This window comes from Salvia miltiorrhiza, chromosome 7 (assembly GCF_028751815.1).
Source record: "Salvia miltiorrhiza cultivar Shanhuang (shh) chromosome 7, IMPLAD_Smil_shh, whole genome shotgun sequence".
Classification (NCBI taxonomy): domain Eukaryota; kingdom Viridiplantae; phylum Streptophyta; class Magnoliopsida; order Lamiales; family Lamiaceae; genus Salvia; species Salvia miltiorrhiza.
Window position 1 is genome coordinate 14,340,360 of NC_080393.1, and position 13,528 is coordinate 14,353,887.

The 13,528-nt window shown below is 36.4% G+C and overlaps 1 protein-coding gene and 1 long non-coding RNA gene across 2 annotated transcripts; one reads left to right on the forward strand and one right to left on the reverse strand.

Moving 5' to 3' along the window:
• Window positions 1–1,378: 1,378 nt before the first annotated feature.
• LOC130995389 (kinesin-like protein KIN-14I) lies at window positions 1,379–7,260 on the reverse strand. The gene is made up of 20 exons (XM_057920658.1): window positions 7,107–7,260; window positions 6,788–6,920; window positions 6,028–6,194; window positions 5,810–5,953; window positions 5,474–5,710; window positions 5,314–5,382; window positions 5,014–5,082; window positions 4,803–4,880; window positions 4,571–4,705; window positions 4,386–4,467; window positions 4,212–4,307; window positions 3,962–4,135; window positions 3,759–3,865; window positions 3,500–3,680; window positions 3,242–3,401; window positions 2,915–3,168; window positions 2,682–2,845; window positions 2,453–2,602; window positions 1,905–2,374; window positions 1,379–1,770 (listed from the first exon to the last, which is right to left on the reverse strand). The coding sequence occupies exons 2-20, from the start codon at window positions 6,906–6,908 to the stop codon at window positions 1,638–1,640; spliced, it is 2,991 nt and encodes a 996-aa protein (XP_057776641.1). The 5' UTR covers window positions 6,909–6,920; window positions 7,107–7,260; the 3' UTR covers window positions 1,379–1,637.
• Window positions 7,261–11,510: 4,250 nt separating this feature from the next.
• On the forward strand, window positions 11,511–12,588 carry LOC130995391 (uncharacterized). The gene is made up of 3 exons (XR_009092143.1): window positions 11,511–11,865; window positions 11,967–12,013; window positions 12,408–12,588. It is a non-coding gene; the product is annotated as an uncharacterized LOC130995391 (long non-coding RNA).
• Window positions 12,589–13,528: the final 940 nt, after the last annotated feature.

Consider the following 13,528-nt stretch of genomic DNA (forward strand, 5'->3'; position numbering starts at 1 on the left):
AATTACCCTTACGATGTGATATTGTTGAGAAAACGCTCAAACCATGGGCCAAAAAGTGATATTTACTCCACCACAATTTTAAGGATCGAACTTCTATACTCTAACCTTGTTCAAGTTCAAAAAATGTTAAAAGCGTTTGCCTCTCTATTTTTATTTTTATTTTTTAAAAATATTACTCGTTAGAATCAAATTATATAGGGCAAATGTGCAGATTGCCCCCTGAATTACACCCCTATAGCTTTTAGCCCCCCATACTCGGTCAAAGTGCGTTGACCTCCCTGAACTCCCGAAAGAAGGGTGCAAATAACACCCTCCGCTAAACGGCGCTCAAACGCCTTTTAACTTTAATTTTTTTTTATTGGCGCCGGGCTCGCCAAATTTCGGGGAGGCCGCGGTGGAGTTTGGAAACGGAGATGGGAGAGAAGAACTCCTGTGCGCAGGCGACAACCTCGCCGAAATTCGAAGAGAACATGAGGCATGGAACAATGATTTCGCAGAAAGGGAAAGGAGAGGTCGATTGATTTTGAGGGCGACGTTGGTAAGGTGTCAGGGTAGGGCTGCGATGAGGCGGCGATTGCCCGCCAATTTTGAGAAAAGGGCGAATGGAGGCTGATTTCCGTTGGAGAAGGGGAAGACGAACGAGAGTAGTCGACGACGTGGCGAAATGGTGCAGAGTTCAGATAAGGAAGGTGGTGTATGCCTTGGGAGATGGATATAGATCTTGGAGATTTAGGGAGGAATACATTCTGATTTTGGAGAAGATGAAGTTTTCTGAATCCTTTTTTTCTTTTTCTTTTTTCTTTTTCTGTGGAGATCTTATTTGTGGGGATTTGGGTTTCCTTTACAGGGTAAATGAAGAACAGACCGAGATGAATGAGGTGCCAAAGAATTTCAGAAAAAAGATGGATGAGTGGCCATGAATGCCGAAAACTGGAAGAAAAGAAGGACATGGTTGGGGCTCGATTTTACAAGTAGAGTGTACCTGGAATTGAGAAATTGAGAGGGGTAAAGGAGGAGATAGGAGCAGATGAAGAGAGCGACGCCAACGGCCGGGCACAGCCTCACTGGACTCAGCCGCGACGGCTACCAGATAAGAGAGAGAAGATGACGCTTGAAATAAAGGAAAAAAAAATTAACAGACGGCGTTTGAGCACTGTTTAGCGGAGAGTGTTATTTGCACTGAGGTCAACGCGCTTTGACCGAATATGGAGGATTAAAAGCTATAGGGGGTGTAGTTCATGGGGCAATCTGCACCTTTGCCCAATTATATATGCCGCTATAACGTTTTGCTATGATTAACACACTCTATATGTTGTCATTGAAAGAGAGAAAAGAAAACTGTAAAAATAAAAAATACTATGCTTACAAAAGGGCAGAATACACAGGAAAAGAAAATGAAATATTTAATAAATTTAAATCATACATATCATTGTTGAAAGCCAAATATCAACCAAAACAGAAAACCAAAAAAAAAAAAAACTTCCAATCCAAGCAACTGGAATTATTGCTGTGTTGGCCTATGTATGAGAAGGTAAAAAAAATAAAAAAATCAGAAACTCTACACATATTCTCTGCCTCAACTCAATGTAAAAAAAGAAAAAGAAAAGAAAAGGGCCCGCAAAACTCAAATAAAACTTCTATTTTCTAGTGCCTGTTTTACGCTTGGTTTCAGTAGTAGCCTGCCTTCCCATCCGCAGGGGTGGCTGTCCTTGTCCACCTTCATTAACAGCTTTCCGCGACGCCGACGGTCCTAATCTCGGAATCATGCTCCTGATGCACGTAAGAGTTATGAATTCCGTTATCACTACACATAACAGATGTTACTCGTCCAAAAAAAGATTATAAGTTTTTAATAAACATTAAATGGAAATTTAAAAGCATATCTAATAAGGAAAGTGGAGTACCTGAATTCTTGGCTTTTGGTGTGTTTGTGATTAGGCTTCTGCACATTTGGACTCCCAAGCTTGGAATGGTTAAACTGCCAGAGCAAATCCGGCTCGGATGAGTCGCTGGTCCCAGCATCAAGCTCGTCCACCTCGTCATTTGCACCGCCATCAAAGTGGTTGGTCGTTTGAAATAGGCCAAATGACTTGTCAGGGTAGAATTTTGATGAATCTGGTAGGTATTTCTGATAAATGGCATCGGATGCGTTGCCGTTGCTCGGATCCCAGCTAGTCATGAGATTGTCGACTGCACAAAACGGATCTTGCTTGTTCACCATCAGCTTGTCCACCCATTCACCGGAGCACAGCTCTCTATCATCATCCACATTACTCAGGCTGGGGCTGCTTGCAGGCGGCCAGCTAGGGGAATTCCCGAGGAGCTCGTCTAGATCCAAGCTCTGTCGTTTTTGCCTCGATCCTCTGCGGTGAACCTGTGGAAGTTCAAACTTAAGCTTTGAGATTTGTATCTGGATTTTGCCTGCTTAATTAGATGGTATAAGTTCAAATACCTCTACATTGGCCATGTCTTCCATCGGTTTCCGGAGCCCTTGTGGCGAAGGCAGGCTCATATCTCTAGTGTTTAAAGTAGATTGATAAGGAGATAGCTGCATGCCACCACCAGATGCCTTTTGCTGCAAGGCGGCCTTCAAACCGGCAATCTGTCACATAAATAAGAGCAAATTGAGCTAGCTAACAGATTAAAGGTCGAACTATGTATTTGATCGAATAGATGAAGACCTGCTCCTTGAGTTCCTTGACATCTGCAGGGTCCTTGTTCATTCGTGCAGCACCAAGTTCAACAGAGGCGACACGCTCAGCAAATTTAAGCGTGCTGATAGTCTCTCCAACGGCATCAGGCTCCGGGCTTATGTGGACAAACATCAGTGTCTTGGCTTGCCCTCCTGAGAAAGAAGATATATGGCATCAGATCATGTCGAGAACAAGATAGAAGAAGCAAGTGTTAGCCTCACCGAGTGAGTCTTGGAGCAGCTGAGTGAGTTTGCTATTCCGGTAGGGGACATGTGAGCTCTTTTGGGCAAGGGATGAGATCACATCACCCAATGCAGAAAGAGATCTGTTAATATGCTGAGCCTCTTTCAGTCTGTCACCGGTTACTTCTGATTTATCGACTCTCTCACTCCCGGCCAGGTCGACTAGATGCATACAACCTCGGAGGCAGCTACCGGTGGTCAAGTCTCTTCCTTGGACATGAACTGTTAAACAACTGCAACAAAAGGGAATAATATTTAGATGAAACAGAACTTTGTGAGTGTAACTTGAGCTCCGATTGCATATACCTGTGTGAGCGACTACTGCGGTCATTGAGTGCTGTTGCACCCACGGCCCGGTTCCTGTGTCCAAGATTCATTAGATCGATAATATCAGATGTTGAGGCGACGCGAACCAAACTTGCATCCGGCACACTGAGTCCTGTCTGGGAACTGTTTCGAATTTCTAATGTACGCTCTTAGTAAAGGAATCCAAACACCGTAAATCAGTAAATGTAACGATAAATGATGCTTCTGATTGAAAATGAACTAGCATTGCAAAAGGATATCTTCTGTTTAAACCATCTGAATTCAGTAGATCTCTGACTTGTTCATTGTAAATCTCTATCATTTGAACAGAGACTTCATAGAAGAAAGTATCCTTTCTTTGCTCGGCAAGCATGAACAAATCACGTAAAGCTCGGTAGTTGACTCCCTGACTATGCTCCGTGAGATCCCTAGGTCCAGTCTGAATAAACAAACGACGTTAACATTAATGTTTGTTTCACTTTCAAATAGAAATAGGTTAGTTTCAGTGCTATCCTACCATGGTGAAAGTCTTTCCTGAACCGGTTTGGCCATAAGCAAAAATGCAGACGTTGTAACCGTCAAGGACTGATCTTATTAGTGGCTGGGTGTCCGAAAAGACCTCCTCTACAAAGAGATAATAATAAAGATTACAGAATTTTCTTTTTCACAATGCATCAAGCAGTAAGCAAATGAAGTTACTGTTTTGATCCAATGGCTAACCTTGAGTTGCAGAAGGTCCAAATACTTTGTTAAAGTTGAAAGATTTTCGCCCTTTCCCATTTTTTGCTAGAGTGTTTATGCATATGGTTCCTTCTTCAATATGATCAATGGTACTCAAATGATCATATTGTCCGGGCAAGAATGGCCTGACACGGCAATAAACCCTAATGTTTCCTGGACGAATTAAACTACCAAAATTAATTTACAGCAAAGTAGGATGAAGTGAAACGACACAGATAACAAATTTTACCCTTTAGGTCCTGAACTTGATTATACAGCTTCCGGTTTTCTTCAAGAACTCTATGATAACTAGAAGCAGCATGAGCTAGTCCATGAATATGGAGGCCTATTAAGAGTAGACTTAGATTAAGTCAGTATTTAAAAGAAACAATATTGAAGGAACTGAAAATTTTTAAATGCTTACCAAGATTGTGAATTTCTTCATGGAATTTCATTTGCATGAACTGCATGCCAGCTTTTGTAGTAGAAAGAGTTTGCTTGAGCACCTAGACCAGATTACTCACAAGATGAGCATTTATTAGCTTACATAAAAGAAAGTAAATCGATAGATATGATTGAGAGAGTGCATAAGTTTCGTATGATTCTTACCGTAATGTCCTTTTGTTGCTGATCAACAATCAAGTGCTGGTTCATTAATCTACGTTCTGATTCTTCATCGACCTTGTTCTTCTGTGCTATGTCATTTTTCTTCAGTGTTGCAGCAGACTTCTTCTGTTCGGCCTTCTTTCACAAAAGAGGAAAAAAGATGAACATTCTCTAAAATTTAACCAATAACGGATGAGTAATAGACACTCTGCAGCATGTCATTTTAACAGACTACCTTCACACGGGGCGAAGAGGGATTCACGAAAGATTTGTTGCCATGAGAAACAGTTGAGTCCCTAAAGCAAGCTTTCTTCTGTAAAATGATGGAACATACAAGAGACGAGCCGAATGAGTATTCAAACATATTTCTATAGCGTTTTTTGGAATAACAGTATCACAAATCATCAAAAGGTATGCATAGCAGCAACAAAGAAAACAAACTATACCGGTTCAATTTGGCTTCCAATGCGACTTTCAAACTCCTCCACAACCTTACTTAATACAGACTCCACAAGCTGCAAAACACCAGAATCTACCAGTTTAGGTACCAACAGTATCATATTTCTTGATTTCTAAGTCGATAAATAACAGCTACATATCAAACAAGTTTCCTCATATAAACTCACAATGTCACATTACAACATCTTCAACTTTATACTCAAAGTTTAATCAATGGAGAATAGTTAAAAAGACTACATTCTTTCAAGTGTTTCTATGTAAATTTACAGCCAAGACTAAGTACTTACATTTGGCACTTCTTCAGGTTTCTTGTCCAGTAAAACCGCTCGAACAAGCATACTCAAGGATGAATTAGACTGCCAAAAAAGTGAATATAAATAACATGAATGTCAGTCACAGGTGCTGAAGTAGACACAGGGCCAACTCAAAACCAAGCTTCCTACTCACAATTCTGTTAGAATCTTGGTCGTTGCACACGCCATTCTGAGATTTCTCATTCATAGACGTGCTCCTTGATATGGAACCCGTGAAAGGCTCAGTGCTTTTCCGCGCAAATTGCTTCCCTGATGTACATGTTCTAGCATTTCCACCAAATTTCCAAATCCCGTTCCCTCCCGTCTGTTTCCATTCGCTGTAGGACTTAAGTGCCAAAACACAATTCACCACCCTTGAAGATTTTCCTCCCTAACGAACAATTGATAATCATCCATCCACTGTTTGTTTCATGATTACTAGCAATTATTGAAAAAAACAAAAATGCTCATTACTTTATATTATGAATACCTGCTCCAGATCAGAAGCCTCAAAAGTAGGCATTCCCATCTCTTCCACGGCATTAAGAAAGTTCCTCACGTTCTCAAAGTACTGAAATGCAGATAAGGCAGCACCATCAGGAACGAGCACCGCATCAGATGGACTTTCAACGACCTGAAAATGCATTGATAAACACATAAACATAAAAATCTTAAAATAATATGAACACAATCATTCAATTAATGAACCTTTTGCACAGCTCCAGCTTGAACTTTATTGAGTGCATTGCAGAGAATTATTCCACTTCTTAATCCAAGCCTAAATTCTTCCTCGGAAGGCTCGGCTGGCAAATCTTTTGCTGCCACTACTCCGATCAGCTTCCTCAGCCATGCCGCAGCTTCGTTTCTTCTTATTGCTGCATTTACAGATATTATTACCCAAAACTAGACATCATACACACAATACTCACCACATAACGGTTTGTGGAAATAGAATTCCTCAATTATCCAAATTCGCATTAATTTGTATCAATCTCAATTCTACAGCTTCAAATGTGTTTTGCATAAAAAAGAGTCACGTTTACTCTACCATGCCAAACCAACAACCATAACTGTAATTCACCCTTCTTTTCTAAACCGAATTAGTTACTTTGATTAACAATGCAGCAAATCCTTACACGGAAATCAAGTGACAACTACATATTGAAATTTCTACAACGAGAATCCTAACATAAAAATAAATAAATAAATAAATAACCAGAGGCGTTTGGAGTTCCTTTTAGGCATCGAAATAACATAATGCGCAGCACAATTCTAAACCAAATTAATATTTTGATTAACAATTTAGAAAATGCTAACTCAAATACCAAGTGATCATTCCTTCACATATTGAAATTTCTATAGAGAGAATCCTAACATCAATCTCTACCCCCACAAAAATAAAAATAAAAAGAGCATCAAAATAACCAAAATACGCAGGAAAATCCCCCGAAAATTCGTGAGAGTTTACCGGCTTCTTCGGCGCGGCGAGCATCCAAATCGAGGCCGCGGGATCGGCTGCCGTGCTGCTGCAGCACATCCTCCACGACCGCCGCCACGGAAAACGGCAATGCGCCTTCAATCGCCGCCATTCCAAACTCGCTCTACAAGTTGAGGCAAAATCTCCAATTTTCAATCGCAAAACAGAATCATTTAACGAGAAATTTCAGACGAATGATTATTCTTTGTATATAAGAAGATAGGAAGATGAGTGATCAGAGCTCCAACGTCAATTCAGGTACATAGACTCTATCATATATAGAAAAATAATAGTTAGCTTTTGTTCTCACTCTACAACACTACAGTTAAGCATTGGCCATGCCTACTACGCCTTTTTCCTCTCTCTCTGAACTGGAAAAGCTTGTTCATCGCTTTATAGTTGGAGTAGTGACGCTGTGAGTATGAGTGTCTCCCACTTTTTCAAATATATATCTTTGCATAAAGCCCCCATGTTCCCGACCCTCCCTCCCAACCGCCAGCCTCGCCTTTTTATATTATCAATTCGCGTCGTCTCTATTATCTAAAATTTCCTACTTTTAATTTTAAAACGGTTACATAACTGATTTTTTTTTTGAAATTAGAAGAGGTATATGAATACAATCAATTATGCAACCCGCATGCAGGCGAGACCTCAACACCACTCAACGGTGGAAAACAATATAATACTCCCTCCATCCCACTGTATTTGAGACTCTTTCTATTTAAGGCGTCCTACTGTAAGTGAGACTCTTTCATTTTTTTAGTAAAGATTTTACCCTTTAAACATATTTTCATTTTTTCACCTACAAATAAAATAGACTTTTCATAATTTTCGTGTAAAAAAAAAAGGTCTCACATACAGTGGGACGAAGGGAGTATAACAACAATACATAAGTGGGAAAATATCACCGCCAAACGAGATTAAAGTAAAGTCTTTAGATGCTTCAACTTTGCCATTAGAGCAAGGCCTGATTGGCACGGTTACATAACTGATTAGTCATGAGATTTTTCATATTGCGTCTCTCTATTTTCATTATCACGTCATCTGTTTATTTGGAATGTAATAATACTAAGTATTTGTGACATGCTTCGATACATTATACAAAAACACAATATGTAACACGAAATCTTGTAGTATATATTTTCAGATGGTAAAATTATTTTTGATTTGGTATTTTGTTAAATTAGTACACGTGCACGTGACGATTGTATATTATGAAGACGTTTGATTGCTTGAGATTGAATTGGTTCAAAATTAATTACTTAAGATTAATTTTGTCTTGTGGATAAATCAATACTCCTAAATCACAACTAATTATACATAACATTATCTCGAGATTAAGTATCAGATCGTATCTACCAAACCAAACAAAATATCATTAGACTAATACTATTTAATTGTACAAATCGAACAACCTCTATAGGGGTGCTCAATTTTGTAGATGGAATAGATAAGATTGATAAGAGAGTGATTAAATAATCCATCTATTTTTGGATGATAAATAAGTAACTCAATTGCATGATTAGAATGCAAGCCTAATTATCCATCACAGGCTCAATATCAAAAATTAAATTGAATTATTTTATCAGTTATACTTTATTATTCAACCAAACCCCTCCTAATATGTTGTTAATTCATGTTGGATGTATCATCTAAAACATCTAAATTTTTATGGTAATAATTTAAAAATGGTTTACGTTTCGCATTTCATTATCAAATCATGTGATTATTTAGAATGTAATTGAATACTATATGATATCAAGTACTAATGATGTCCATCGATAATAGTAAAAGATACTAGATACATAATGCAAAATCTTGTAATATTTTCAAACGGTAAAATCCTTTATTTCATAGTATTCAAATTTAGTATTTTAATTTATGAGTGCACGTACCGACGATGATATTTAATACTACTACTTACTAAAGTGGAATAGAAGAGTGTGTGATTGAAATGTGGTCAGGTCACAGGGTGCAAGAAATCTTTTAGTATTCTTTGGGTTGAAGTTGAACATTAGAATCCTAGATTTCAGTTACAAAAATTGTGGAATATATATATATATATATATATATATATATATATATATATATAGGCCAAGGTTCAATGAAGAAGGCCTAAATGTAAGAAAGAAGAGAGAAGTAATCTCATCCGTTGATCTTATCTAATTTAACGGACATGATTTGTTCACGCCATGTTCAACGGATTTTTTCGTTGAACATATGGGGGGTCGAAACCCAGAACCCCCAAAAATATTGTATATGTTCACGGATGTTCAACGAAAAATCCGTTGAACATGGAGTGAACAAATCATGTCCGTTAGATTAGATAAGATCAACGGATGAGATTATTTCTCTCTTCTTTTTTACATTTAGGCCTTTTTCATTGAACCTAACCCTATATATATATATATATATATATATATATATATATATATATATATATAGGGTGTGGTTCTAGATAGAATTACATTATTTGTGAGAACGGGAGAACCATCAAATCTAATGCATCCACTGTAAAAATTAATGCATTCGCTGTTAAAATTAATGCACTAAAAAAATAAAAAAAATGCTCCCTTCAGGATTCGAACCCAGGATCTGCATTCATCCAACAAGATGATGCATCCACCGTAGATCTTGATGATCGAATGGCTGAAAATGGTTCTCCGGTCTTCTTTTATTTATGGTTCTTTCTTGAACCTCTCCCTATATATATATATATATATATATATATATATATATATATATATATATATTTTCGCTTTTACGCTGAATAGGAATACAGTGTTTGTATATGTGATTAAAATCTCAGGTTTTATTATTATTATTATTATTATTATTATTATTATTATTATTATTATTATTATTATTATTATTATTATTATTATTGTCAACGAGACCTAGCTCAAGTGACAAAGCTGAAACATTCAATGACTCTCTTTTGTGAGAGGTTTTAGGTGGTATTGGGTTCAATTCCGCCTGTGTGCGGGTAATTTTCTCATTTTGTGTGAGTAGTGCTCTGCGTGCAAGTAGTTTTTCCACCTTTGTGTGGTGCAGAGATCTCGTTTACGTACGAGTTGCTTATTTGATTATATAATAGATACATCTTGTAATTCTAAGAAAATCTCACGTTTTTTCTTTTGTTCGATTTGTTTTCTTCACTTCTATTAAATTTTGGTCATTTTATAACAATTTTCTTGCCTAATAATTAGGGCTGTAAACAAACCAAGCCGCTCGCGAACTATTCGGAGCTCGGCTCGAAAAAAGTTCTTTCAAGTTCGTTTAGAGAAGCTCGATAAATAAACAAACCAAACTTGAGCTTAGTAGTATTCGGCTCGTTAGCTCGTGAACATGTTCGTCAAGTGATTCAACTTGAAAAATATAAATTATTAGTAAATATAACTTTTATTTATCTACTAAAATTAATAATAATTGTATTAAATTTCTAATTAATTTTATTTGTTATAAGAAAATATTAATATATTTATTATTTTGAATAAAATAATTTATTTTTAAAATAAAATAATCAATATTTTGAGTATAAATATAAATTTAGAAAGTTCGTATAGGTTCGATTAGGCTCGTGAGCCTCAAAGTATTCGGTACGTAAAGTTCGAGATTCGATTCGATACTAAACAAACCAAACTTGAGCACACCACTATTCGGTTCGGCTCGGTTCGATTACACCCCTACTAATAATAAATGGGTGTGTAATTTCTGTAGTAGACACTACAAGAATCTCACCGATTACCGACGGAAAATTCCGTCGGTAAAGTCAAAAATTCCGTTGCTAAATACTAATACCGACGGATTAACGACGGCGCGCGTACGTCGCTTAAAATAAGGTCGGTAAAATTTTTACCGACGGAAATTAAATCCGTTGCTAAATTACCGACGGAATAGCAACGGAATGCCCGTCGGCTGCGAGGGGACGACGACGGCGTCGTCTAGACTTACCGACGGAAATAGCAACGGAATTTTCCGTCGCGATTAGCAACGGAATCAAATTCCGTCGGTAAATTTCGTGCGGGTATTAGCAACGGAATCAAATTTCGTTGGTAATTTTCGTACCTGTATTAGCAACGGAATCAAATTCCGTCGGTAATTTTCGTGCGGGTATTAGCAACGGAATTAAATTCCGTCGGTATTTTTTAATACAATTTTTTTTTAAATTTGCATTATACAATTTAACGACGTCCTGTTACACGCTTCTTTTCAACTATATAACACTACAAGAAATTGATTTTTTACCCACACATAATTACCCACACATAATCATGTGTGGTAGTTTAGCCACACATAATTTCAAAATGTGTGAGTAAATCACACAAAAAAAATTTCATTAGTTATTGACATTTAAAATGTGTGGCAAACACATTTTCGTGACATTTATTATTTTACAGTTATTTTTTATTTTTTATTTTTGTATAATAAAATTTATTATTGAATTTGTTGTGCCAACGTGGCAAACTAATAAAAGTTATTAACCACACATAATTATAAATTATTTATGTGTGGGTAATGAATTTTTATAATTATTAATTATTGACATATAATAAATGTGAGAAAATATATTTAGTGACATTTATATTTTGGTCTTAATTAATTATTTTATTAAATCTTAATTGAAGTTTTATTCACACATAATCACTCACACATATCTTGAAAAATGTGTAGGCGAATCAAGTAGAAAGTTTCTATTAATTATTGACATTTAAAATATGTAGCAAATTTTTTTAGTAACATTATTATTTGGCAATATATTTTTTTAATTTTATTTATTTAAAAAAAATATTTTAAAATTTATGGTGCAGACGTGGCAAACTAGTAAAAACCTATCCAAATAACAAGCCCCACTACCGATTTTACCTCCATTATCAATCTTGCATTTCCAAAAATCCCTCCAATTAAAAACCTATCTAATAAATCCACTACCGCCATTTTACCTCCATTATCAATCCTTATCTCCACAATCTTAGTGTTGTATAGAGATTGCCAATTTCTCTTCTGCGTTAAATTCCTCACGGCCCTATTCTAGGCCGTCATATTCCACAAAATACGAACCCACTAAGGTTTTTGCTCATATTCACTCTACATAATTCATTTATTTTGTGTGCGTGAAGAATATGATTTGGAAATGGAGCTCATTAATTGCGATTCTTTTGGTTTCTAGGTTGTGCCGCAAGCTGCAGAGTTCCAACACGTTCAGAAAGTTATTAGGTAATTTCTCAATCATGTACTGATCAACTACTACAATATATTATTATGTTCTTCATATATTACTCTGTTAATTTTCTAGATAATATATTACTCTGTTCTTATCAAGTATGGAATTTCAGTTCATGTGACCTTTGCGAGATTCTACAAATTATATTTATTAATCTAGTTTACCTCGTGTTTGAAAGGTTAGAATTCTAAAATGTTGATTTACAGCAAAGCTATTAATTTGACATATAGTTAGTGTAGATTAGAAGCAGGAGTTCTACTTTTGCCTTTAACGTGCATTTGCTACCCAATATTCGCAATGGTAAATTCGAAATGGTTGCAGCTTTGCATTTCACTGCTAATGGATGTTTTCTCATTAATGTTGCATACATTTCTTCTTTGATTTCAGGTTTGGAGAACTCGAATTTCAGTATTTGCCAATATGTTGGATTACTTTTCCTCGACGAAGATTTGTAGAAAATTAGAATTGTTTAATCAATTGTGTACTGTTATTATGTAAAGCTTTTTGTAATTGTGACACAAATAATGTGAACTTTGATATTATTAATAAAGTAAATATTTTTATATTATCATGTTATATTTTAATGTGTTGTACATACTATATTTAATTTAAGAGTTTTAATTGTAAATAACTAATATATATATATACAAATGAAATACAAATTAATTGTAAAAGATTCCAAAAAAGTTTAGCTACACATAATTTAAGTATTTATCCACACATACAAATTGCCACGTGTAAATGCCACATCAGCATCCACGTAATTTACACATCATCATTATATTATGATAAAAATATATTTCTCCACACATAGGAGACACTTTTAGAGACACTTATATGTGTCGGTAATATTATTATATTTATCCACACATAAATATATGTGTGGGTAAAAACCTTTCTCTACACTTTTATAGTGACACATGTTGACATTTGCATTATGTGTGGGTAAATATTTATACCCACACATAACCTTACTTTTAACCACATTTATGTGTGTGGCTGAAAATCTGAATTCTTGTAGTGTAACCATCAATATCGAAAACACCAAATGATATTTAAATTAGCATTCGAATAGTCATAACTTAACAAAATATTCAAATGTTCACAAATATATAATAGAAATATTCAAGTATTCAAAATACAAAAACACAACATAATCAAGATTATGGTCCAGTGGGTGGAGTGGGTCCAGGTGGAAGCCTAGCCAATATCTCCTCGAACATACGCTGCTGAGCCTGAAATCGAGCATCGGTCTGCTCATCTTTCTGCCTCATCTCCTCCTTTTGACGTGCTATCTCCACTAATGCATCATGTAATTGCTGCTCCACGTCCATAAATCGTTGAGGATCGACAAGAGGGCCCTGAAACTGAGATGTACCACTCGACTGCTCACTACTCCGTAAAGGGGCGAGCAGGGGCGCGGTGGAAACGGCGGCGTGGACGAGTCGCCGGAGGGGAGCACGCAGCGGGAGTCGCCGGAAATGGGGAATCGGAGGGGGGAAATTTGG

Coding starts and splice junctions, on each gene's coding strand:
- LOC130995389 (XM_057920658.1), bottom strand. CDS start 6,908: ATGGCGGCGATTGAAGGCGCATTGCCGTTTTCCGTGGCGGCGGTCGTG. Junction 5,711..5,809: donor AGGCTTCTGATCTGGAGCAG/GTATTCATAATA, acceptor ATTGTTCGTTAG/GGAGGAAAATCTTCAAGGGT. Junction 5,083..5,313: donor AACCTGAAGAAGTGCCAAAT/GTAAGTACTTAG, acceptor GGTGTTTTGCAG/CTTGTGGAGTCTGTATTAAG.